This window comes from Zeugodacus cucurbitae, chromosome 5, assembly GCF_028554725.1.
Source record: "Zeugodacus cucurbitae isolate PBARC_wt_2022May chromosome 5, idZeuCucr1.2, whole genome shotgun sequence".
Lineage (NCBI taxonomy): Eukaryota > Metazoa > Arthropoda > Insecta > Diptera > Tephritidae > Zeugodacus > Zeugodacus cucurbitae.
In genome coordinates, this window is record NC_071670.1 from 64,938,335 (window position 1) to 64,961,893 (window position 23,559).

Sequence of the window (23,559 nt, forward strand, 5' to 3'; positions counted from 1 at the left end):
ACGATATTTGCAAAATGACGCAACAATTATAAAAGAAAATAAATAAATTTATTATTTTTTTTTTGTTTTTGAGAATTATATTTGCGATTCCGTTATACACTTTATTAAACGTTGTTGCCTAGCATTGCAATTACCAAATTGCACTAATTCTTCACATTAGCCTTGTCAGCGATTTGATCGCCTTCACTAGTGGCTGGCTGTGTACGATTAGCTTCCTCTGGTTTCATGGCGGGGAAGAAGAGCACCTCCTAAAATATTAAATATTATTATATAATAAGCATTTAACTCATACAACCAACTCAAATGTGTTTACCTTAATGTTGTTGGTGTCGGTGAGGAACATGGTTAGACGATCGATACCCAGTCCCCAGCCACCTGTTGGTGGCAGACCATATTCTAGTGCTGTGCAGAAGTTCTCATCAATCAGTTGCGCCTCATCATCACCAGCCGCTTTATCGCTGGCTTGTTGCGCAAATCTTTCACGCTGCACCATCGGATCATTCAACTCTGTGTAGGCGTTACACACTTCCTTCTTCATAACAAACAATTCGAAACGTTCCGTTAATCCCGGCTCACTGCGATGGTATTTGGCCAGTGGTGACATGATTTGCGGATGCTCACAGATGAATGTTGGATTTATGCAAGTCTCTTCAATGAATTCTCCGACTAATTTATCAAGCAGACGCGCCGTTGTACGTGGTGCTGGGCATTCGATTTGATGTTTGGCGCAAAGTTGTGAGAGGAATTCAGTTGTATCCTTGCTATTAAACTCTGTTGCTGGTGGAAATTTGACGTTCAACTTTTCTTCCAGAGTTTTTATCATCGAAACTCTTCTAAATGGTGGCGTAAAATCAACTTCCTCCTCGGGACCTTCCGGGCCTTCCGGATGGTATTTAATTTTATAAGTACCGTGAATAGCTTTTACCATTCCGGATATCATTTTCTCCGTTATTTCGATAAGATCATTGAAATCAGCATAAGCCATGTAGAACTCGCATGTGGTGAATTCTGGATTATGCGTTAAATCGATACCTTCATTTCTGAATTGACGCCCGATTTCATATACACGATCTAAACCACCAACAACGAGCATTTTGTGGTACAACTCGGGTGCGACACGCATATACAAATCCATATTCAAATCGTTGTGATGTGTTATAAAGGGTTTTGCCGTTGCACCGCCCGCAATCATGTTCATCATGGGAGTTTCTACTTCTAAGAAACCCATGCGATCGAGAAACTGGCGCACAAAGGAGACAATCTGGCCAATAGAAAGAATGATAGTTTAATTGAATAATAGAATTAGAATTTAAAATAAACTTACATTCGCACGAATTTGGAAGGTTTCTCGCACTTTGGGATTCATGATTAAATCCAAATACCTTTGGCGGTAACGTGTTTCCTTATCCTTGAGACCGTAATGCAAATGTGGCAACATATGCAAACAGGGTGACAACAGCTTTATCTGTAACCAAAAATAAATACGATTAGTAAGAAGTCTCTTAAGAATGTAGCATAATTATGTCGGTATTTACCTCCTTTGGCACCACTGATAGTTCACCCTTTTTGGTTTTACCGGGGTAACCGTTAATACCGATAATGTCACCACGCCTAATTTTTGCAGTATCAGGCTCAAAGGCACTCTCGTTATGATATAACTTAGCATTGGCCATCACCTGCAATTTAACACCCTCACCACGCAAATCGTAGAATATTAACTTAACACCAGATTCTCGTATGGCATGCACGCGACCAGCAACGCTGTGTAGAAAAGGAATTTCAACAATGAATTGTATGTCCTTTCACACATTGTTGTTATGTCTATATATATTACTCACCTCAGGGAGACGTCTTCAAGCATTTCACCTTCTTTCAGATTCTCGTATTTCTTGATGAAATTCTCCAATGATATGCTAACATTGAATTTGTGAGGATAAGGATGAGTTTCTGGTGATTTCTTCAAATCAACAACGGCAGCTGAACGTAGCTTAAAATATTCATTTGGTGAAATTTCTTCTTCTGACGCTGCCGCCGACTTCTTTTTGGGCGCATTGCTGTCAGTATTAGCGCTTGCTACTGCGGCTTTTTGCGCTTCCTTCTCTGCCTTTTCCTTGGCCTTTTGCTCGGCTTTAAGACGTCTCTTTAGCTCACTAAAAACAATTTAATTGTAATGAATTTATTAATAAAATGGGCGAGCATTCGAATTATTCGAAAATTGATTATGTCATGTTATAATAAAAAAATTTTAATCGATATTTATATTTATATTTAAGATATGTATATTTACAAAAATCTATAAATATAGAAGTACCGGAACTATTCCCTTACAGTTTCGTACGCTTGCTTGGTGTTTCAAGGCATATTGTGGTATGAATGTGTCGCGTTGTTACATTCTGGCACCAAATATTAACTTGATTCTGTTGGCAATTCAACTCAATCTGTCGAAATGCAGCATGAAACTGATGCAATTTCAAGAAATTATTTGTTGTTGTATATGGTCTCAGAAATTTGTACATTTTATAACTTTTATCACTTTATACTCAAATGCACATTAAGTAATCAAAACTTTGGGAATTATTACTAAATCTACACTTTATAAGATTTTCTATAATTCACAAACGAAATTGCAACTGAAAGTTTTGCATGTGTTTCAACATAACCACAAATTCGTTGATCCATTTGATGACACCGTATCTGCGATTGCATTAATCCTTTTAGCAATTATATCGAGATTTATACTCACTTTTTGGAAAGCTCACCGGTTGCCTCAGACATTTTTCCCAAAGATTAGGATAACTTTCTTAGTAAATCCGGTACAAAAATAAGAAAACTCTTATTAGAAATATACAAATCGGCGTGAGCCAACAAATGTCAAGAATCGTGGCGAAACAGTGTTGTTTCTTTGCCGAAAATACTGAATGAGACGAAAGGGCCGTATTTAAGTTCTATTATGCTATTTTATGAGTGAAAATATCTTACCTATAATTATTGTGGTAATTTAATTAACTACTACATTTGTTATAAAGTACCGTTATTTTCATGCTTTCTTAATATTTAATATCTAAAATTACGATGAATAGTTTTAAGGTTAATAAAGTACTTTCCCAAAAACCAATAGTATTGTTCATGCTGTGTTTTAGTTTATATTTAATTGATATTGACCAACAACCTTACTATTTTTATGTTATTAAAGAAAGTTTCGGCAATGCTTCAGTGAAAAATAAAAAATGTTACAAGAAAAAGTGTTATTTATTGCAAACCCTATTATATAATTATTAATAAACATTCCATGGAAGCGTTAAAGTGTAATAATTGGTGAAATAATATAGTTTAAAATAAAGAAATAAATAAAATCCATGGCAAATGGTTGAGAAAATTTCAATGCGGAAGTAGTTGTAGAAAGTGTGACATAAAAAGTGAAAACTGCTGAATTGACGACACAAACATAAGTTTAGAACCTCTGCATCATAAATAACATATTGTAATAAAATAAATATGATTTCTTTATACAAGCATAGAAGTTTAATTAAATTAGTCCAACTAGAAAAATCCATAAATTTACATTCTGGACTTGATCGTTGAAACAAAGAAGTGAAGAGGATAGCGGGTGAATATGTGCGGAACAGAACGAGTTTGAAGAGAACAAATAAACTTGTGTGAGAATTATGAGCAGAATAGCGCGAGCAAAACAAATGGCTAAAAAACGTGCCTTTGGAGCGTGTGGAGCAAATATTTATGAGCGGCAAACGTAAATGCAATACCGGCGTGACGAGTGTATAATCCAATAGCAGTCATTGAAGAATAGTACATGTTGGCTGCAGACATGGGATACACAGCGAATGGGGAGGGTGGTAATAGCGGCAAAGGTCGTACTACTAACGGTCGTGGGATGGGAGATGACGACGATGGGGGAGATGAAGAAGAGAGTAACACGTTTTATGAGGCAGTCAGTGAACCGGATCTTTGCTTAGACACTCTTAAAATAACGAATGACGTCACAGCTGTAAACAAAACAATGCAAAGTGCACGAGATGTTGAGGAAGATGCAGAGGAGATCGAGGGTGCACATTGTTTACCGCAGGCGACAGATGTTATTGACACTGAATCTTCAACGCTCTTGGTAGCACAAGCTACGAATGTGATGCGCGATGATGTTCTCATTGACAACAACTGCATATTGCAAGGAGAACAGGAGAGGAAAAAAATCAAAGAAAAAGATCACACTTTACTTGAAGAAAATATTTCAACACGTCCTAATCGAAATAAAAGTAATTTCCGCTATATAATAAATTGATGAAATAATAATTGTTTATATTTAATACCTTTGCAGATCTCAAAGACTTCAATAAAATAAACCATACGATTATGCCTGATGATCAACAACAAAAACAACGTCAGCAGACTTTGCTCACAACCAAATCATGTGAAACGCCTGCAACTGCAACGCTATCGCCAACAAATTCACACAGCGATAGCGGTAGTGTAAGTGGTGGCGCTAGACGCAAGTCGTGGACTCTTTCGCCGCAAAGTAACGATTCTACACCACAAAGTGGCGCCAAGAAGAAAATTAAATCCACAACCCAAAAATCACCAACTGCTGCACCTCTGTCGTCAGCAGCTGGTACAGAAAGTCTCAATTTGTGGGTTGCACGCGAGTGCTATGAAACGGTGCCAGCCGAGACGGTTTATGAAGTCGAGGATGATATACTTGCTGTGGATGATGAAGAGGCAGCAGTCGAAAGTTTACTTGGTGCTGCCGCCGCATTTCAGCCGAATTCCATTAATAAATCAGTGCAACGCAGACAAAAACATCTGCGTCAGCCACAACACAGACCGTTGGAACGTTCGTGGCCGCCTCGGGCAGTGGGAAAAGATTTAAATATGCAAAGCGATGTTTTCAAATTTGATATACTCGATATAGATGAGCGGATTGATAACTTGGGTGGTATTGGGTGTGGCTCAACCGAAGGCTATAGCAGCGCTACAAGTAGTACAAATAATTCTCCTTTATTACTTCTCAACAATGGACCTGCCACATCCACCAGCCCTCAATATGATTTGCCCGCAGGCACAATGAATCAAACGCCAGTAAAATTTAAGCCATTAATTAAGAAAAAGATTGGCCCAGATAGTTACATAAATACGATTACAACAAAAAAGGTGCCTGCTTCGGAAACCTATGAATTTCCAACATTTCCTGTAAAAGATAACTTAAGTTCAAACGCCACTAATGCAACGACCATAAACCAATTTCCACATATACGTCAGCACAGACCACTAACACGCGCCATGTCGAATGGTAAGGGTGCTGTACCATGTAATGCAATTAATTACGAGGATTTAGCAGTTGGTGGCGCACATTCGCCGCGTCTGTTGCTCTCGCCAAAACGCCAACGCAGTCCACCCTCGGGTTGTTCGTCACGCAGTGCTTCGCCATTGGACTTGAATCTAAGCCCCGAAACGAGTTCGCCACCAACTCCACAGTCACAATTTAAATTTAGTGCCGGTTTGGGAAGTGGACCGTCATCGCCTGCTACACATATACGCCCACAACAGCGTTTATTGAAGCGAGTTGGTGGTGGTGTCGGTAAGCCAATTAAAATACTCAGTTTTAAGTGTTTAATTTGTATGTCATTTAATCTACAATAGGCGCAAATCTCGTATGCCCACCCACACCCACACACCATGCTCGTCGCCATCAACGTTTACAATCCAACACGTCCGCGTTGGCAGCGCCAGCTGATAATTCTTTAACCGGTGCAACAGGCAATCAAATGGATTACAACTTGGCGTTAATACCAAAGTCTCCACCGATTGCAATTGCTGCTGGCATTAGTGGGGTGACCGAACATCGTGCTTTAGATGGTAGTTTAGTAGAAGCTGCCGACACAAACGGCACCACAAATGAAGCTTGCAACACGCGTCTGCCATCAATACCGGAGCGTGGTGCTGCTGCAGGTTTTCTGCGTGGTAATGCAGCATTTGGTGAAGGAGAGACTGCCACCGAACCATTACCGCCCGCATGGGAGGCACGTATGGACAGTCATGGACGTATTTTCTATATTGATCATACGACACGTACAACATCGTGGCAGCGACCAGGTACGAATGGCGGCGCAACACTAAATGGTGCTGGTAAGACTTCTACTTTGTCTTTTATTTATGCATTTCTTATTAAAAACTTCCATTTTACATTTACAGGTCGTGAGCACCATCATCGCCAACAGTTGGACAGACGCTATCAGTCCATACGACGCACAATTACCAGCGATAATCGTCTCTCGCATGCCACAGCTACTTTCAGTGCGAACGATAGTTCTGCATGCAACAACACTGCCAATCAATTCCCGAATTCCATACACAGTGGCTTACAAAATGCGGGAAATAGTAATAATTTAGCTAATCCACAAAATCACAGTCTTTCTGTGCACCCAGCTGTTGTGATGCTCTGTCGCCCCGACTTCTATTCTATGTTGCACACAAATGAGGATGCATTATCGATATATAATCGCAATCCTGCACTCAAACACATGATTATACGTATACGCCGCGATCCGCAGTGCTTTCAACGTTATCAATATAATAAGGACCTCGTGGCGTTGGTAAATACATTTGCACAGCTTAATCGCGATCTGCCCTCATGCTGGGAGACTAAACTCGATCAATCGGGTAAACAATTTTTCATCGATCACAATAATCGTAAAACCTCATTCATGGATCCACGCTTGCCCATGGAAAGCGCACGTGTCGTACGTCAAAGGCATCAGTTGCTTGCCCATCAATCGCCACAACTTTCAGCACATTTTCCACATGCTCATCACACACACCAGCCGTCACAGCATCATCATAATTTCCAATACGATGCGCTCGATGGAAATTGTATGTCGGGTGTACCGCCACTGCCACCGCCCAGACCGCCAAGCACTTTACGTAGCGGTCCAAATGGCACGTTGCGTGGTGCCACTGGCGGCGCTAGCAATTATGAGCAATACAACGACGTGCCTGTTGCATACAATGAAAAGGTAAATTGATTTAATTTAATGGAAAAATTGGAGAAAATTTCGATATTTTTTATTTACCTCAGGTGATCGCCTTTTTGCGTCAACCAAATATTTTGGAAATCTTGCGTGAAAGACATGGTCAGCATACCGTTTCACGTTCGTTACGTGAAAAGATTAACATCTTACGTGTAGAAGGTGTACCAGCCTTGGAGCGTTTAGGTCACGATTTGCAGTTGACTATTTTATTAAGGTGAGTTAACTGTCAAGTATTCATAGTATTGTTTCGAATGTATTGTTAAATGAAGTTCAGACCGTTGTTTGAAAAATTGATTTATTTTGCCATTAAACGTAATGGAAGAAAAACCCTTTGTAGAAGGGAAACTTCTATCTGTAGTAAAAATCATTATTTTTAGTATAAAATATACAAAAACTTTTATTGCTGTAGGATACCCAAAATTTTTGAGGTTAATTAGAGCTATCAGACATCATTTTCACAATATAATCTTTAAGAGAGGTAAACAGTGGAGATAACGTTATATCTATAAAAAATCTAAAACTTACCAATCCAAACTCAGTTACATCGAAATATAATAACTAAAATTTTCTATTTTTTTATTTTCTCTGAAGTCATTCTTGAGGCCAATATCCAATTTTTTTTTACAAAAATTTTATAATTTTTATTTTTTCTTTATAATTAAATTTTTTTTTATTTTTTATTTTTTTATTTTTATTTTATTTATATTTTTTTTATTTTCTTTTTATTTTATTTATATTTTTTTATTTTCTTTTTATTTTATTTTATTTTATTTTATTTTATTTTATTTTATTTTATTTTATTTTATTTTTATTTTAATTTTAATTTTAATTTTAATTTTAATTTTAATTTTAATTTTAATTTTAATTTTAATTTTATTTTATTTTATTTTTATTTTTATTTTATTTTATTCTATTTTATTTTATTTTATTTTATTTTATTTTATTTTATTTTATTTTATTTAATTTTATTTTATTTTATTTTATTTTATTTTTATTTTTATTTTTATTTTATTTTATTTTATTTTATTTTTATTTTTATTTAATTTTTATTTTTATTTTTATTTTATTTTATATTTTTTTATTTTTTTTTATATTTTTTATATATTTTTTATTTATTTAAAATTTTTTTTGCACACTACGTAGTTATCCGTTCGCCCTCATAAGCACTCTAGTTAAATTTAAGCTCTCAGCTTTGAGTTCCATCATTTTCAACCCCCTCTGCTACACATAAGAAGTTCAGAAGTGCACTACTAATTTGTATGATTTATGTAACTCACTTAATAACCAATCTAAATCTATTATTTCCCACGCTTTTATTTATCGAAATGTCACAGCAATAGTTTTTATTTAAATCAATTACAAGATACTGTCAACTTCACTCCAATGCCCCCAACTATAAGCATTTCATTTTTTCCGCTCAATTAATTCGTTTAACCGCATTAATATAACAATCCGATAACTTACAAATGCACATTTAGTAATTCTTACCACAAAACAAGGCTGTGCGCTTTGGTTGCTTGAACTTCCTGTTCGTCACAATTAGCATAGCTTTCTGATATTCGTCGACGTTCAAGATCAAAGCCCGGCTGTTGGTGTATTTGTCTGCACCGCAGCTTTTTCGCTTTTGTACGCGAGTTAAACAGTTGCGTATAATTAAGCGCTCGTCCTGCATGAATGACTTCGCTTTTAAGTGTGTTATGGCTAAGCTCAAGTGGCAAGGTTGTCTATTCGCCTAACAAGGTTCAGTGAAAATTTTCACTAAATGCCAAATATAGTTAGTCATTTGCGGCTAATATTTGCAATTGCACGACTTTCCATTATTATTGCACTCATTAGGTAATTGTACATATATATTTGTACATTCGTAAGATCTAGAATATGGGGTTGGTTCAGAAAAGACAATGCACTTTCTGTTGTAATGGTATTATAAGGTTAAATGAGTTTATACCGGTGTTTTATTTATTTCACCTAGGATTTACATCCTAAACTTATCAACTAACCATGGCTAAGTGTTAATGGAATCTGCCGTGAAATTTAGTTTTTTACGACGAACATTTTACAGAAACCATCAACGGTCCGTCATTGTTGGAGCAGCAAAAAGCAATCGGGGAAATAATTTCTGGAATAGAGACGAATCGATAGCCCTTGTTTATTTATAAATCCTAGTTTTTTTCCGCTTATTTATACCCAACTGTCGTGGGAATGGCCCTAGGAACGCGAGTGATTGCGATATTCCGTTTTACCGCAAAAGCCTTTTCGATTTTACTGATCGTTTCTTGAGAAATATCAATGCCCTTTAAATTGGTAGTGTACATCGTCAAAAAAATCGCTAAAAGTTCTCAAAAATCGATCTTTCGATACTTGGTACATCAAAGTATTATGTTGAGTTATATATATTATTCGAAACAATTTATATACCGCAGCCAATGTTTACACAAGAGTACTACTGAGTACTTACCATACGACTAACAATAGATCATTGTTTGAAAAGGAGTTTTCAGTAGAAATTTGGTCCACAGCTCCAAATTTAGAACTCTCACTCTTTCGTCTGATCCACAGATGATTTTTCAGGTAAGCTCATTTTATGTCTCGAAATTCTCTGAGAACCATCTGTTCTGTGTCCTGCGTTTTCAGGTAAGATCATTTTATGTCTCGAAATTTTCTGAGAACCAAATTGAGGGGCAATAATGGACTGTTCTGTGTCTTGGGTTGCTGGCAAAATTGGGCCTTACTTAGCAATATTCGTTAATAGAGGTTATTGGAATTAATGAGAACCTATTTTAGTACTATATAAGAAATATCCAGGAATTCCCATTACCTCCCGAGAGACTTTTTTATTATTTAATACATTTTTTGGATGCAGTGGTCGAACCAAGGTACACAAGGTGTGATAGGTTAGGTTAGGTTATAGGGAAGAGTTCCCACTTGGACAGCTTTAGTCAGTCCTGCGACATGATAATGTGAATGTAAAGTAAATGGTTGAAAAAGTAAACACGTTCTTGTTAAAATGTTAAAATTCCCATTCAAGAAATTGCTGAAACTAACAAAGAATCGAAGTTAAGTAGTCCACATGTCCTTCTATATCGGTGGTTTTGATAATTCAAGCGCACATACAGGTGCATTCATATGACTATTACTTAAAATTTCAGCGAAAATTATGATCGAGTCTAGAAAAATAATGAATCATAATGAATAATGAAATTCCAGAGCATGGAAATTCAACTGAATATTCATTAGAGCTCCCAAGTGTCGTCACAATTGATCTACTAAAACTAATTTGTTTATAATTGCCAATAGAATTTTCAGAACTATATCAGATGCGCTGAGTATAGGTGGCGCTCACCTATAAGTTTATTGCTTGATATCAATTAAAAAGCTCTGTATAATCACTGCACCCATTTTCATAAGCTGTAATTCAATTTGCGTCACACATAACTCTTTTTATGTGTGTTTGTATTTCAGTTTGAAGAAATGCATGACTGTGAAATCGGTTGATGGCATCACACTAACTGATTGTTTACCTGGTATATGCCTTTAACCGCTATAAAACAATTAGCATATCGACATTAAAATGTATAAATCATCAAAATATACTCGTAAAGTGATGTCTATGTCCTACTCGTATGTATTGCAATTCAATTTGTTTGGGGTTATTTTATTGGCGTTTTTACAATTTCACTAATTCGTTCTTAATTGTTGTAATTATTTGCGGTTATTGAACTGCAACTACAAAGTGATTTGATTCGTATATACATAGGTAAATACAAATCTAAATATGATTTAATTTTTTGATTTGCAATTATATATAGACATATACACGCACAGACTTATACTACTATGAGGGTGTGTAATTAGGCTGCTAGTTAATTATACTATTCATGAATGCCGTTATAAAGCCACATATTCACCTATGCCATTAAACAGGTGTTTGTTTATAATATATACGTGTTTAATTTCGCTTTAACTTGCTCACCCGCGGGTGAGCTAATAAACTCATCAACCAATAATTGTCAATAGTTTGCTCATTTGCTTTAATATTGTTTCTCAAAATTATGAAATAATACATGCGCCTATATTTGCGATTATTCATCTCTTAAATGATAACTGCAATTTGATTACACATTTACATATGTATGCATCGCACCTAGTTGGTCACCTGTAAGCATCTAAATTTATCGATGAAGTTGAAGTAATCAGAAGCGAGTTTCTATGGAATTGCCTTGTTATATATGTAGGAATTTTTAAAATTTATATTGAAGAATAAATTGTGGTTTAAGGGTTGAGTTGGATATAAACTCTCGTATGAGAGAGCGTTACTAGAATGAAACGTTATAGATTTCATCGCTGGTGTGAAACTGTTTCATGAGATATGGTAATGAAGCATGTTCAAAAAATTACGGGAATAATGAGAAAATGTCAATTGGTCTTTCCAAACCTGCGAAATTTGAAAATTTTCGTTATTTTTGGAATACACCTCGTATAAAGAATCATAAAAAAGTTGAATTTGAAAAACAAAAACTGCTGGCGATCAAGATAAACGTCGTTCTAAAGGTTTCTGTCGGACGTACCATCCGTAAATCTTTGATACTTGAAAACTGTATTCAAAGCGAGTGAAGCGGGTGCTCACAATCGACCGATTAGTTGAATATAATTAGAATAAGTAAGGAAGGGCAAAGTTCGGCTGTGACCGAAGATTTTATACTCTCGCAAATTTATTTATTTAATTTTATTAAGATAACACTCAATTTGACCCACATATTCGGCATATATTATATAAGACATAAAGTTCATTGAAAGTTGGAAATCCTAATATTAGGTATATGGGAGCTAGGTGAAGTTATGACCCGACTTCAACCATTTTTGGCACGGAGACATATTATTAGAAGAAAAAAATCTCTACCATTTTTTTCAAAATATCTGAGAGACTTACCTATATTTTCTGTAAAAAAGGATTAGAAGCAATGAGGTCCTCATGTTCGATAGATGGGGAATTGAAAACCTGTGGTCCGATTTCGGTGATTTTTAGAATGGGGATACCACACTATAAATGCAGTATTTATAAAGTAAACTATTCAGATCGATTTAAAATTTCTGGTATATAGGAAGTAGGCGTGGTTGGGATCCGACTTGTCCTATTTTCACACCATATCATTGGGAAGCAAGAGTATAAAAATTAGAATCAAACAAGAAAAAACGTTAACTTCGGCTGTACCGAAGCTAATATACCCTTCACAGGTGCATTTAAGCAAATCTAAAGACGTAAGAAAAAGTAAGTAAAACAAAGAAAACATTTTACTAATACTTTTTAGCCGGGTTGTTGGCTAGAAACATTAAGGTTATATAGTTAACAGATCTGAACAATTTCTTCGGAGATTATATTATTACCTTAAGCAGTAATCCATGTCAAATGTCGTGAAGATACCACGTCAATTTTCCGTACAAGCCATTGATTCCGATCGTTCGGTTTGTATGGCAGCTATATGCTATAGTTAACCGATCTGAACAATTTCTTCGGAGATTAAGTTATTTCTATGAACAATAACTCACACCAAATTTCGTGAAGATATGTAGTAAAATGCGGAAGTTTTCCATACAAGTCCTTGATTCGGATCGTTCAGTTTGTATGGCAGCTATTTGCTATAGTGAACCGATCTGAACAATTTTTTCGGAGATTAAATTATTTTTATGAACAATAACTCACACTAAATTCGGGAAGATATGTAGCAAAAAAGTCCTTGATTCCGATCGTTCAGTTTGTATGGCAGCTATATGATATAGTGGTCCGATATCGGCAGTTCCGACAAATGAGCAGCATCGTGAAGAGAAAATAACATCTGCAAAATTTCAAAACGGTATCTTAAAAACTGAAGGACTAGTTCGTATATATACAGACAGTCGGACATGGCTAAATCGACTCAGTTCAACATACTGATCATTTATATATATACTTTATAGGGCCTCCGACGCTTCCTTCTGGGTGTTACAAACTTTGTGACAAACTTAATATACCCTGTTCGGGGTATAAAAATGTTAGATAATAAATAGTTTTCTCAAAGCTTGAAAAGGAAGATGGAAGCAATGTTTAACAAGGACAGTCTCTCATGGTAAAATTGATTGAAACTGACGGAAAATTGCATGAAGTCAATCTCGAGTTGCTACCGTATTCTCCGGTTCTAGTCTCAACAATTTTTTCAGCTTCTCAGAACTCAAGGGATTGCTCCCTGCTTCCTGTGGCGATGGGAATGTATATAAGAAGCAAAAGACAAATAGATTAAAAGACAAAAATGGTATCGGAAGATAGCTAAAATCGGTGTATTGCCCCGAAAAATCCAATATTTTCCCAGAGATGTATTTTTCGTAAAAACTCACCTGCTTTTCCGCCTAACTGGCATTGGCACTGGCACATACACCATTGGCTCTATGATCCAATGGAATAAAATCAAAAACCTGAGTATATCTCTATTAAAATATTCGACGTTTTCGCCATAATTAACGGATAAAAGAAATTTTGCATTATAAACAAGAAAGACGTAGGAAGTGTTATGAATGCGAAATTAATTGTCTATCAACAGGTGTGAAGCAGATGCAACTACGTTATCGTTTTAACGCTTTTATGGATTCAATTAACTATGTTTGCATATACATATATATTTACGCATAGACACGTCCGTGCATTGTTTGGCATAAAGAATTCAAGTGATGCGCATATCATCGAGAGTAAAATAAAAGTACGTATCTGCATATAGAGATATATTTGACAATTGTTTGACGGTTATGGATTATTCCTTTTAATCTTGCTAAAATATAAAAGCAAATTGCAATTTGAATAATTTAAGATTAGAGTGAATATTTTTTTGTACCAGCTCTTTCCTTGATAAAAACTTATTTTCAGGTCCAAACTTCAAATTTAGTCTTTTCGTCAAATATAACAAATTGAATTCCGCTCTAAATACTATACTCATCATAGATAATGAACAATTTGATAACGGTGTAACATCATCTCGATCCACACCAAATCGTCTATTTATGTTCGTTTACGCATGTCTGTTCAAGAAATATGTCACTAACTCAAATACTATGTGTACATAAGTAAATACATTCTACTGTCCGCTGCAAATTATGGGTGGATATACTGTTGTGAATAGTTAATTGTCTTTTATTTGCCAACTTTCAAAGGGTGTGTGTGAGATATGAGATGCGGCTTGAGTAAATATACTCGTATGTTGTGTCAAACATACGTTGTCAAAATTTGATACAAATTATACAAAAGTATATCTGTATATGCTTAAGAGCAGCTATTTGCTACGTACAATGATGTACATAAACTTGGGGATAGTTCGAAAAATTGTTTTCAGTGATTATTTTCTTGTTGTCTGAGTTGTACTGGCTTCCAGGTCAAGAGAATACGATAGAAATCAGCAGCAAAGCAGCAGCCTCCAAATTCGCCAGACGTGTCTCTGTGTGACTTTTCTATTTCAAAAAACGACGGTGGGAAGAAGCGCTGGCACAAGTGCATAATATCGAATGGGAACTACTTTAGAGACGACAACATTAATGTAGAATGCATTTATTTTTTTTATGAAAATTCGGAAAGTTAGGTCTAACCATGCTTATGGATTTCATCCCCATGACTCCTGTTCATACAAATTTTCGGTCAGTCTGTGCAAGATTTACTTGAAACTAATAAAGCTTCGTTCAAAATCAAGTTTCGTCGCTTTTTTACTTTTTGAAGGAAAGTCATTGTTCATATTCAGGGATATTCAGGGTAGTTTAATGGAATATTGATAATAAATGTGATAAATAAATTTCCATTCCTATTTGCATAACCATCACTGTATGTCCACAAAAAAAATATACACATTTGTATTTGAGTAAATATTTAGGTACTTTTTTACTTGTAGTAGGTCACTTTGACTATGTTAAGCTTTATTCAAGGAATATAATGGTATTCACTACTTGAAATTTTAAAACAAATACAAATATTGTGTATATTTTAGTATTCTACATAAATTTTCAGAAAATTTATTTTTTTTTTAAGTATTACGTCTCTTGAGGATTTAGTGTTCTTCTGATGCCTTAAGCTCTTCAAATACTGTCAATTATAGAAAACATGTTCTTTGGAAAACTTTTACGTCTCAAGGGATCTCAACCTTCATAAAGTAATGGAGCACACATGTCGTGGTTATTCTAAGTTAGTGGTCAAGTTAAGTTATTGACTTCTTTATTATGAGTTGTGACTCTGAAATTGTCGAAAAAATTTTAAAATTTTTTTACTCCGATTGTATTACTAACATGAAAGTGATTTTAATAGAAAATATATCTTGCTTTCGAAGGGAGATAAAACTTATAGGTTACATTACTGGAAAAAGAAGCTCGGTCCAACAGCTACTATGCAGTCAGTTTTTTTAAGTAAACACCATGTTGAAGTTTATCTTCTTTCTGAAATTCTCTTACTTTTTTATTTACGAGTATAATGCTCATTGAGACATTTGTATCAGAGTTGAGCGTTCTTTTGGCACTCGCTTGCAAAATTATTAGCTCTGATGTAGTTAAAAACGGAGTTATTGTTATCTCAGTGGTCTCGAGAAGCATTTATCTCAAGCGCACAAATCTCAGTACTGCATAAGTGTCTCAAGGGTCACTGAAAGAACTGAAACGGGCTGCTATGTTTTGCATTTTAGAATGTAATTGCAACTCTGTAATTTCCTCTTAGCTTGAATATAAATGCGATAAAGAAAGTATTTTCTAATAGCTGCAATCATTTGCAAGTATATTCCGCAGTAATTACCTATAAATTTATGTTTTTTTATTTATTTGCTTATGTTTTTAATAAAACTAATTGCGGAATGATTATACCATTATACTCCTATGACTTTTTTTGCTGCTTCGATGACTACATTGCAACAAAAAAAAAATAACTCTAATCACAATTTACATTTAACTGTACAATACTTATAATTTGTGAACATACATATGTATGTATTTATAACCGATTGTGTGGTTATGTGTATACATAAGTATATACCCATATTGAAAACTAAGTGTTGTAAAAATGACTCAGAATTTTTGGTGTATCGAGCATTTTTCGAATTGCTCATGCAATGTGTGTTTATTTGTATATATGTATGTTGTATGAGTATGCCTGCACTTGTTTCTTGAGCTTGAACACAAGCTGTGTATTGTTATTAATTTGCAGATTGACTGAGGAACACTTTGAGGCAATCGATCGCGACATATTCATATACATACATACATACTTATGTATATTTGTATGACTACGCGCAGATGCAAAGCGTTTGCTGATCAACTATACATACCTACGTATGTACCAAGTAAACGCTTCATTTTGTTTTGCTTATTAGCTCATTTTGGCTATGAAAAAAGCAAAAAAAAACTAAGCAAAAGCCAAGTCAACTTGCCGCACTAAAGCAATTAAATAATAAGCCTTTCTAACTGGCGTTTATCACCAGCGACGCGCGTACAGTAGCACTCATTCACCAGCTTTTTGTTTTGTTTTTTTCTTCTTTCCTCATTTATTTATTTATTTATTTACGAGCGTTATTTGTAGAGCTTGGTGTTCGTGAAATACCCCAAGCATGTATGGGTGTTTGAGTTTGGGAGGCGCGTACGCTACTCCACGCTTGCCGACAAGAGTCATTCCACAATGGCTTGGGCATGGGCATGGCAATGGGCATGGGCAGCGAATGCCACACGCCAGAGCACCGCATACAGCACAGTGCAAGCACATGAACACCCATACACCCGTAAATATTTACGAGCGCTTGCATATCGATCGCCGGCTGTGTTCTACCGCCTGCCGATTTAAAATTTGAATTGGATTCGCGCGCGCACACTCCCAACTAACTGTTCGCCCGATAACGTTCGCTGCGCATTGTTCTATTGTACTGCGTTTAGACATTCTTGAGGCCTCGTCGGCGTTAGGTTTTGCTTCATTGTTACTACTGTTGTTGCGTCGCGTTGTGAAAAGCAAATGAAAATCATATGGATATTTGTTCAGAACAGTTAAATTACAATAGCGCTTATCATAATTTCTGAGTGCAATTAAAGGAAATCTTTGTAGACTTGTGTCGTGTGGTGTGCAGAAGTGTTGACCCGTGTGAACAGTGCGTAATTTTTGTCAACAAAAATTTCAAATAAATTGAAAATAATTTTTAAGAGTATGTGTCGAGTAATATTTTTTTAAGCAGATGAGGCAAGCTTTCTGAACTATTTATTGTGGTGAAATTTTTTTGTTTATTTTAATATTATTTCGACTGAAGGGCTTACAATATTAATATAAATATATGGTTAATTAAAAAAAAAAAACAATAAGTGGTATGAGTAGTGAAGGATGCAACTCGGTCATAAAATAGCAGAACAGTTAAGAATGAACGATAATCCTAGCAGTCGAATAATATGAAGTTCTTCAGTTCACTTCTGTTGTTTTAATGCGCATTGGGCGCAGGATTAGTTTCAAATTCTGATTTATTTATATTTTTATAGGAAATCCTTTAAATTCAATTTTTTTTTAATTTTAACTGTAAATTTTGCACAAATTCTGTGTCGATACTTTATGATATTACCGGAAAATATGGGCATTGAACGCTTAAGTGGTAAATCGAATTTTTTTTCCAGAATAATATAATGATAGGGCAATTCCTTTAGTTTTGGGAACGGTTTCTTTAGATTTTTATTAAACTAACCTTATTATTTCATGTTTCTAAAAACTCGGTTCAAAATAATTAGCTTCATAAACATTTTGTTGTGCATACGAGGTGTGTTCAAAAAATAACGGGAATTTTCGATTTTTCAAAACATGTCTACATTAATGTCGACGCATTCAAAATAGTCCCCATTCGATATTGTGCACTTATGCCATCGTCGAAACGCTTCACAAACCCTACTCGGTTATTTGTATATATCTCGCAAACCAATAAAGCTATATAAACCAAACTTTCTGCAGTCGGTTCTCTTACGTACCCCACTACACACCATGAAATTAGTTGAAATCGGCCACCACCTCCCATACAAAGGTTAGGTTGATAATTACTAAAAGTGGGTTAACTAACTAACGAAAAACGTCAGAAACACTAAACTTTGCAGAAGAAATAGCAGAAGGGAGCTGCACTCAGATTTTTTTACAAAATGGAAAATGGGCGTGGCATCGCCCACTTATGGATCAAAAACCATTTCTCAGGAAGTATTCGACAGATTTCAATGAAATTCGGTATATAATATTTTCTTGACACCCTGATGACACGTGTGGAAAATGGATGAAATCGGTTCACAACCACGACAACTTCCCATGTAACTCAATTTTGAACTCCATCTTATTTCTTCATTTTATAATATATATATAAGGAACATATGAAAATAGCGAAATAAAACTTTACACAAATACTGTGGCATCACTTGTGAAAAAATTGTCGAAATCGGACTTTTCAAAGCCCCGAATATCGAATATGAAGAATTCAGTGCCCCATGGTAATTTTTCACCGAAAATTTCGGTAAATCTCTCAGGTATCTTAATTTAATTCAGAGGAAATATTTTTCTTCTAATAGTGTAACTTCCCTTAGCTCTCATATATCTAATTATAGGATTTTCAAATTGGGTCAAATTGTGTTTATCTTAATCAAAATATATCAATAAATTGCAAGAACTTAGCCTTTCCTTACTTGTTGGTATACCCTTCTGTTTATTTTTGGAAACAGGAAAGGGTAACAAGGAGTCATGTCGGGCGAATATGGATGCTAAGGCATCGTACAATTCCTTTATTGGTTACTTTTTGAACACATTATGAAGATATAAAAGTATTTGGTTACATTTCTCAACAGAAGTGTTTGAAATTATTTAAAAAATCTGAGATATAAATTTCCATAAAATATTCAAGTAAGACTAAATGAAATGTGAATATTTATAAATATTTACTTTAAACAATTTTTAAGTGTTTCCAAGTGTTGTGATCGCGCATATTTCACTTTTAATTGAGCGCCTCAAGTGTTCTGTTTTATGTGTGACAAACAAGCGGCAAGTCTGTTGAGTCCATGTGTATCAAATTACGATAATAAAATCGAAGTCAGCTGAGTTTCGAAATAATGATGTTTGTATTAAAATATAGTCATTTGTACAAATCAAAAATACAAAAATTTCGTTTGAAGAAAATTAAATAAAATTAGAATTTTTGACCTTTGTCCTTTGACTCTTTGACTTTGACTTTTATGGTTTTGAGAGAGTATTACATAATTTTAGTTAATAGTTTCAAGAGCGTAACCTGAGCTTTGAGCTTCACTTTAAAAAATGTATAACAATTGAAATTTTAGGAAAAGGTTTTTACTTTTAGAGTTGTGAAAAAGAAGTCAATTAATATCCAGAAATAAAACTTATTCGCTCTCAAATTCACTTTGATCTGTAGTGAATAAGCCAAAAAATATTACTTTCTTTAATATTAATATTAAATGAGTTATATAAACAAGTCTTAGAGGAAATGGTTTAAGTTTTCCATAAACAAATGACATTTTATGGAATAGGAAGTTAAAAAAATTGAAAAACTATACCACATTAGTTACCTTTATCGATTTCAATTCATGTATAAATAACATATCCACACACATATTTACAATTATATGGAGGTACCAAAGTGCGTTCGGACGCCTATCAGGTTCGCCGATAATTGAATTGTTTGAATAAATATTATTATTGGTTGTTGGTTTTAAAATAGCAAAATGCGATTTCCACAGGAAGGAGGTTTGTTTTTTGCTTTATAAATAGCTTATCAGTTATTATGAGATATACAACTGTACGAGTATATGCAATAGATATTTGTAAATATTTTTTTTTATTTCTGATTCGGCTTGAGTGTTGTGTAAAACTGAAGGCTGAAAAGTTAAATGAACTTGTGATAAGAGCAGACCAAAGCATGTAATGAGCCAGTAAGCTACAATATATCTGCCATTTAACTAGCTATGTAAATGGTTAGCACATGTGTACATATGTTTTTGCGCCCATAGTTGACATTTACATATATGTATCGTCACTTATTAATATGTAAAATGCCAGTGACATAGCGACGTGCGACTTAACAAGTTCAGAAATACGCTTTCAGGGACTTGAGCGAATTTGTGCAAAAACAAAATAATAAATAAAATAAAATAAAATAAAATAAAATAAAATAAAATAAAATAAAATAAAATAAAATAAAATAAAATAAAATAAAATAAAATAAAATAAAATAAAATAAAATAAAATAAAATAAAATAAAATAAAATAAAATAAAATAAAATAAAATAAAATAAAATAAAATAAAATAAAATAAAATAAAATAAAATAAAATAAAATAAAATAAAATAAAATAAAATAAAATAAAATAAAATAAAATAAAATAAAATAAAATAAAATAAAATAAAATAAAATAAAAATACGTAATTGACATAAGCAAATTTTTATACAATGAAGTGTGGCTTTCCATAACACACCTATCTACCTACCTAAACTTGTGTAAATATTTGAAGGACACTGGCACTCACATAAACTTCCTTATCTAAATGTGTATGTAGTCAAAAAAAGCTGCTAATTAAAATTGTTCTAAATGTAAAAAAGCCCGCTGTTTAATTACTCGCCTCATACTCTAAAATAAATATGGAAATAGTGTTATGAATATTATCGACTCGCCGGCTTTACTTTTACATACTTACTTATGCATAAACATATGGTTTTTTCTCTACTATTATTATTAATAACAATAGCAATTACGCACGATTTATTTATTTATAATAGAGAAAACAATTAAACGCGAGGAAATAGAAGTGGAAATCGAACAATTTACAAACATAAATACTTACTTTATAAGTGGTGGTGAAATGTTAAAAAAAGAGTCTCGTGATAAAAAAGGGTGCAAGTGCAAGTGAACTTACACAACAAAAGAACAATTAATAGCAATAATAATAACAATAACAATAATAATAAATATAAAAAAAGTACATTGTAGAGATAAAAATTAATAATATTCGCCGAAAAGCACCGCACACATTGTGATAACAGCAACAAAGGCTGTCCGCAGCGCCGATAAGCGCTTGCATTTCGTTGTTTGTTGTTGTATTGTGATATCGCGCACGAGCCGCTGCCTATAGCTATAGCGCCCATCTAAGCTCGCGCTGGTTCAAGAATTGCATTGCTGCTGCTTTTGCCTCGGATTTGTTTGTACGCTGCCGTTGTGGTCGCTTAGATATCTGCTATATATGTGCATAGAAACGGGCGCATCCGGTGTATATATATAATTTTGAAGTACTTTCCCGTTAAAAAGCGTTAAAAATGGGATTCCTTTCGAAGGCGGCATACATTGTGTGGGCTGTGTAAGTGTTCATAAAAAAGTATTTTTTGTTTATAAAATTTTTTTTAATTATTTTATGTATAAAAGTAGCAGATTTGGCAACCCTAAGCTTAAAAACGCGCCAACAAAAAATATAAAACATGATATTTATTTTTTCCATTTGTTAAACTTCGAAAAACCTAGTCTATTCCAAAATAACAAGAAATACATAAAACATGATATATTTTTTTTAATTTTTTCTCCATATTTTTATTATCTTAATGCAAGTCTGAAAAACATTTTCATTTTAACTTTCAAAACTTAGTTGGCAACTCTATTCCAAAATATGTCTACTCTATTCCAAAATATATTAAATGTTCTCGAGTATTTTCTGATTTTTTTCTTTGATATAGAATATAACACTATTATTATTAATTTATAGTTAATACCAATTATCATATACATAAGTTATACAGGGTTACCTATTCCGATCCGATGAGAGTTATTTTAATTTTAAACACATCGTTAAGATCTAGCCGTGACGAGGTTTGACATTAGTCAGCTGAGTTTTCTGCATTATAATTATAGTATGTTGTGGAGTTCGGACCCTATTTCAATTTTTTTTTACTTTTTACTTATATCTTTTTCGTTTTCTTTGCAAATATTTCTCAAATTATGTATACGCGTTTTTGACTGCTTTAAAAATCACGTCGAAATATCTTAATTTCTGCTTGATCTTCGTATGCTGCAAAAGTTTTGGAACGGGAGCTGTTGTTAATGAACTTCACGATCACATTCGTGTTCTGTTCGGCTTAGTCTAGCAGAGGTCTTTTTATAGGATCAGAAAATAATTTTTTGAACAGGTTTTACTTAGAACAGAATCCAGAACTCAGAGCTAAGGTTGGATAAGCCAGTTTCGAAACTTACTAGTCATCATTATTGAACCTGATCGTTTCCGGAACAAATCTCTTTTCAAATTCCTTAAGTTTCGGCATTTCGATGTTCCTTTATCGAAAAAATAGTATTCTTGACACCTTTCCAAAGATTATGTAATAGAACCTCGGTTAAAAACAAAAACTTACAAGCGAACTCATACATAAATAAATGTACATTTCGTGCCGAGAATTGCTTAAAATTCCACGTGTTTATAATTAACCATATGGATAGACTCAAATTAAAATTAATTACAATTTATTAAAAATATATAATTTATCTTCGTAGAATTTCAAAGGTTCTAAAATCACCTTCTTCTTCTTAACTGGCGTAGAAACCGCTTACGCGGTTATAGCCGAGTCCACAACAGTGCGCCACGCATCTCTCCTTTTGGCGGTTTGGCGCCAATTGGTAATACCAAGTGAAGACAGGTCCTTCTCCACCTGGTCCTTCCACCGGAGTGGAGGTCTCCCTCTTCCTCGGCTTCCACCAGCGGGTACTGCATCGAAAACTTTCAGAGCTGGGGCACTTTCATCCATTCGAACAACATGACCCAGCCAGCGTAGCCGCTGTCTTTTTATTCGCTGGACTATGTCTATGTCGTCGAACAACACATACAGCTCATCATTCCATCTTCTGCGGTATTCGCCGTTGCCAATGTTTAAGGGACCGTAAATCTTCCGCAAAACCTTTCTCTCGAAAACTCCTAGTGCCGTCTCATCGGATGTTGACACCGTCCACGCTTCTGCACCATAAAGTAGGACGGGAATGATGAGGGACTTGTAGAGTTTAGTTTTTGTTCGTCGAGAGAGGACTTTACTTTTCAATTGCCTACTCAGTCCATAGTAGCACCTGTTGGCAAGAGTGATTCTGCGTTGGATTTCAAGGCTGACATTATTATCGGTGTTAATGTTGGTTCCTAGGTATACGAAATTATCTACAACTTCAAAGTTATGACTGTCAACAGTGACGTGGGAGCCAAGACGCGAATGCGCTGACTGTTTGTTTGATGACAGGAGATATTTCGCCTTGTCCTCGTTCACCACCAGACCCATTCGCTTCGCTTCCTTATCCAGGCGGGAAAAAGCAGAACTAACGGCGCGGGTGTTGTTTCCGATGATATCAATATCATCGGCGTACGCCAGGAGCTGTACACTCTTGTAGAAGATTGTACCTTCTCTATTTAGCTCTGCAGCTCTTATAATTTTCTCCAGCATCAAGTTAAAGAAGTCGCACGATAGCGAGTCACCTTGTCTGAAACCTCGTTTGGTATCGAACGGCTC

The 23,559-nt window shown here is 34.6% G+C and overlaps 2 protein-coding genes across 7 annotated transcripts in view; one reads left to right on the top strand and one right to left on the bottom strand.

The window, feature by feature from the left end:
* Positions 1–26: 26 nt before the first annotated feature.
* On the bottom strand, positions 27–2,904 carry Kars_1 (lysine--tRNA ligase). 2 transcript variants are annotated; one of them, XM_011186900.3, is made up of 6 exons: positions 2,744–2,904; positions 1,839–2,150; positions 1,536–1,761; positions 1,325–1,465; positions 314–1,261; positions 27–248 (listed from the first exon to the last, which is right to left on the bottom strand). In XM_011186900.3, exons 1-6 carry the CDS (start codon positions 2,773–2,775, stop codon positions 144–146), a joined length of 1,764 nt encoding a protein of 587 aa, XP_011185202.2. In that variant the 5' UTR covers positions 2,776–2,904; the 3' UTR covers positions 27–143. The 2 variants fall into 2 exon arrangements, with proteins under 2 accessions (XP_011185202.2, XP_011185201.2); XM_011186899.3 differs by lacking the exon at positions 2,744–2,904 and adding an exon at positions 2,329–2,647.
* A 261-nt stretch (positions 2,905–3,165) lies between these two features.
* The window catches only part of LOC105213818 (E3 ubiquitin-protein ligase HECW2), a 32,781-nt gene continuing 12,387 nt past the window's right edge, over positions 3,166–23,559 (top strand). The window contains exons 1-5 of one of the 5 annotated variants that reach the window (XM_011186893.3): positions 3,166–4,268; positions 4,331–5,587; positions 5,650–6,135; positions 6,202–7,022; positions 7,085–7,251. In XM_011186893.3, the coding sequence (XP_011185195.1) occupies positions 3,809–4,268; positions 4,331–5,587; positions 5,650–6,135; positions 6,202–7,022; positions 7,085–7,251 (3,191 nt within the window). In that variant the 5' untranslated portion in view covers positions 3,166–3,808. Of the gene's footprint in view, positions 4,269–4,330; positions 5,588–5,649; positions 6,136–6,201; positions 7,023–7,084; positions 7,252–16,774; positions 17,162–20,433; positions 21,387–23,559 lie in introns of those variants that run through there. The other 4 variants (XM_011186895.3, XM_011186896.3, XM_054231500.1 and 1 more) reach the window with 4 other exon arrangements.

Bases quoted from the DNA above. Each gene is read 5' to 3' on its own strand.
- Kars_1 (XM_011186899.3), bottom strand. From the start codon at position 2,516: ATGTACAAATTTCTGAGACCATATACAACAACAAATAATTTCTTGAAA. The intron at 1,762-1,838 runs GTGAGTAATATA...TTTTCTACACAG, and splicing joins CTTGAAGACGTCTCCCTGAG to CGTTGCTGGTCGCGTGCATG. The intron at 1,466-1,535 runs GTAAATACCGAC...TTTTGGTTACAG, and splicing joins TATCAGTGGTGCCAAAGGAG to ATAAAGCTGTTGTCACCCTG.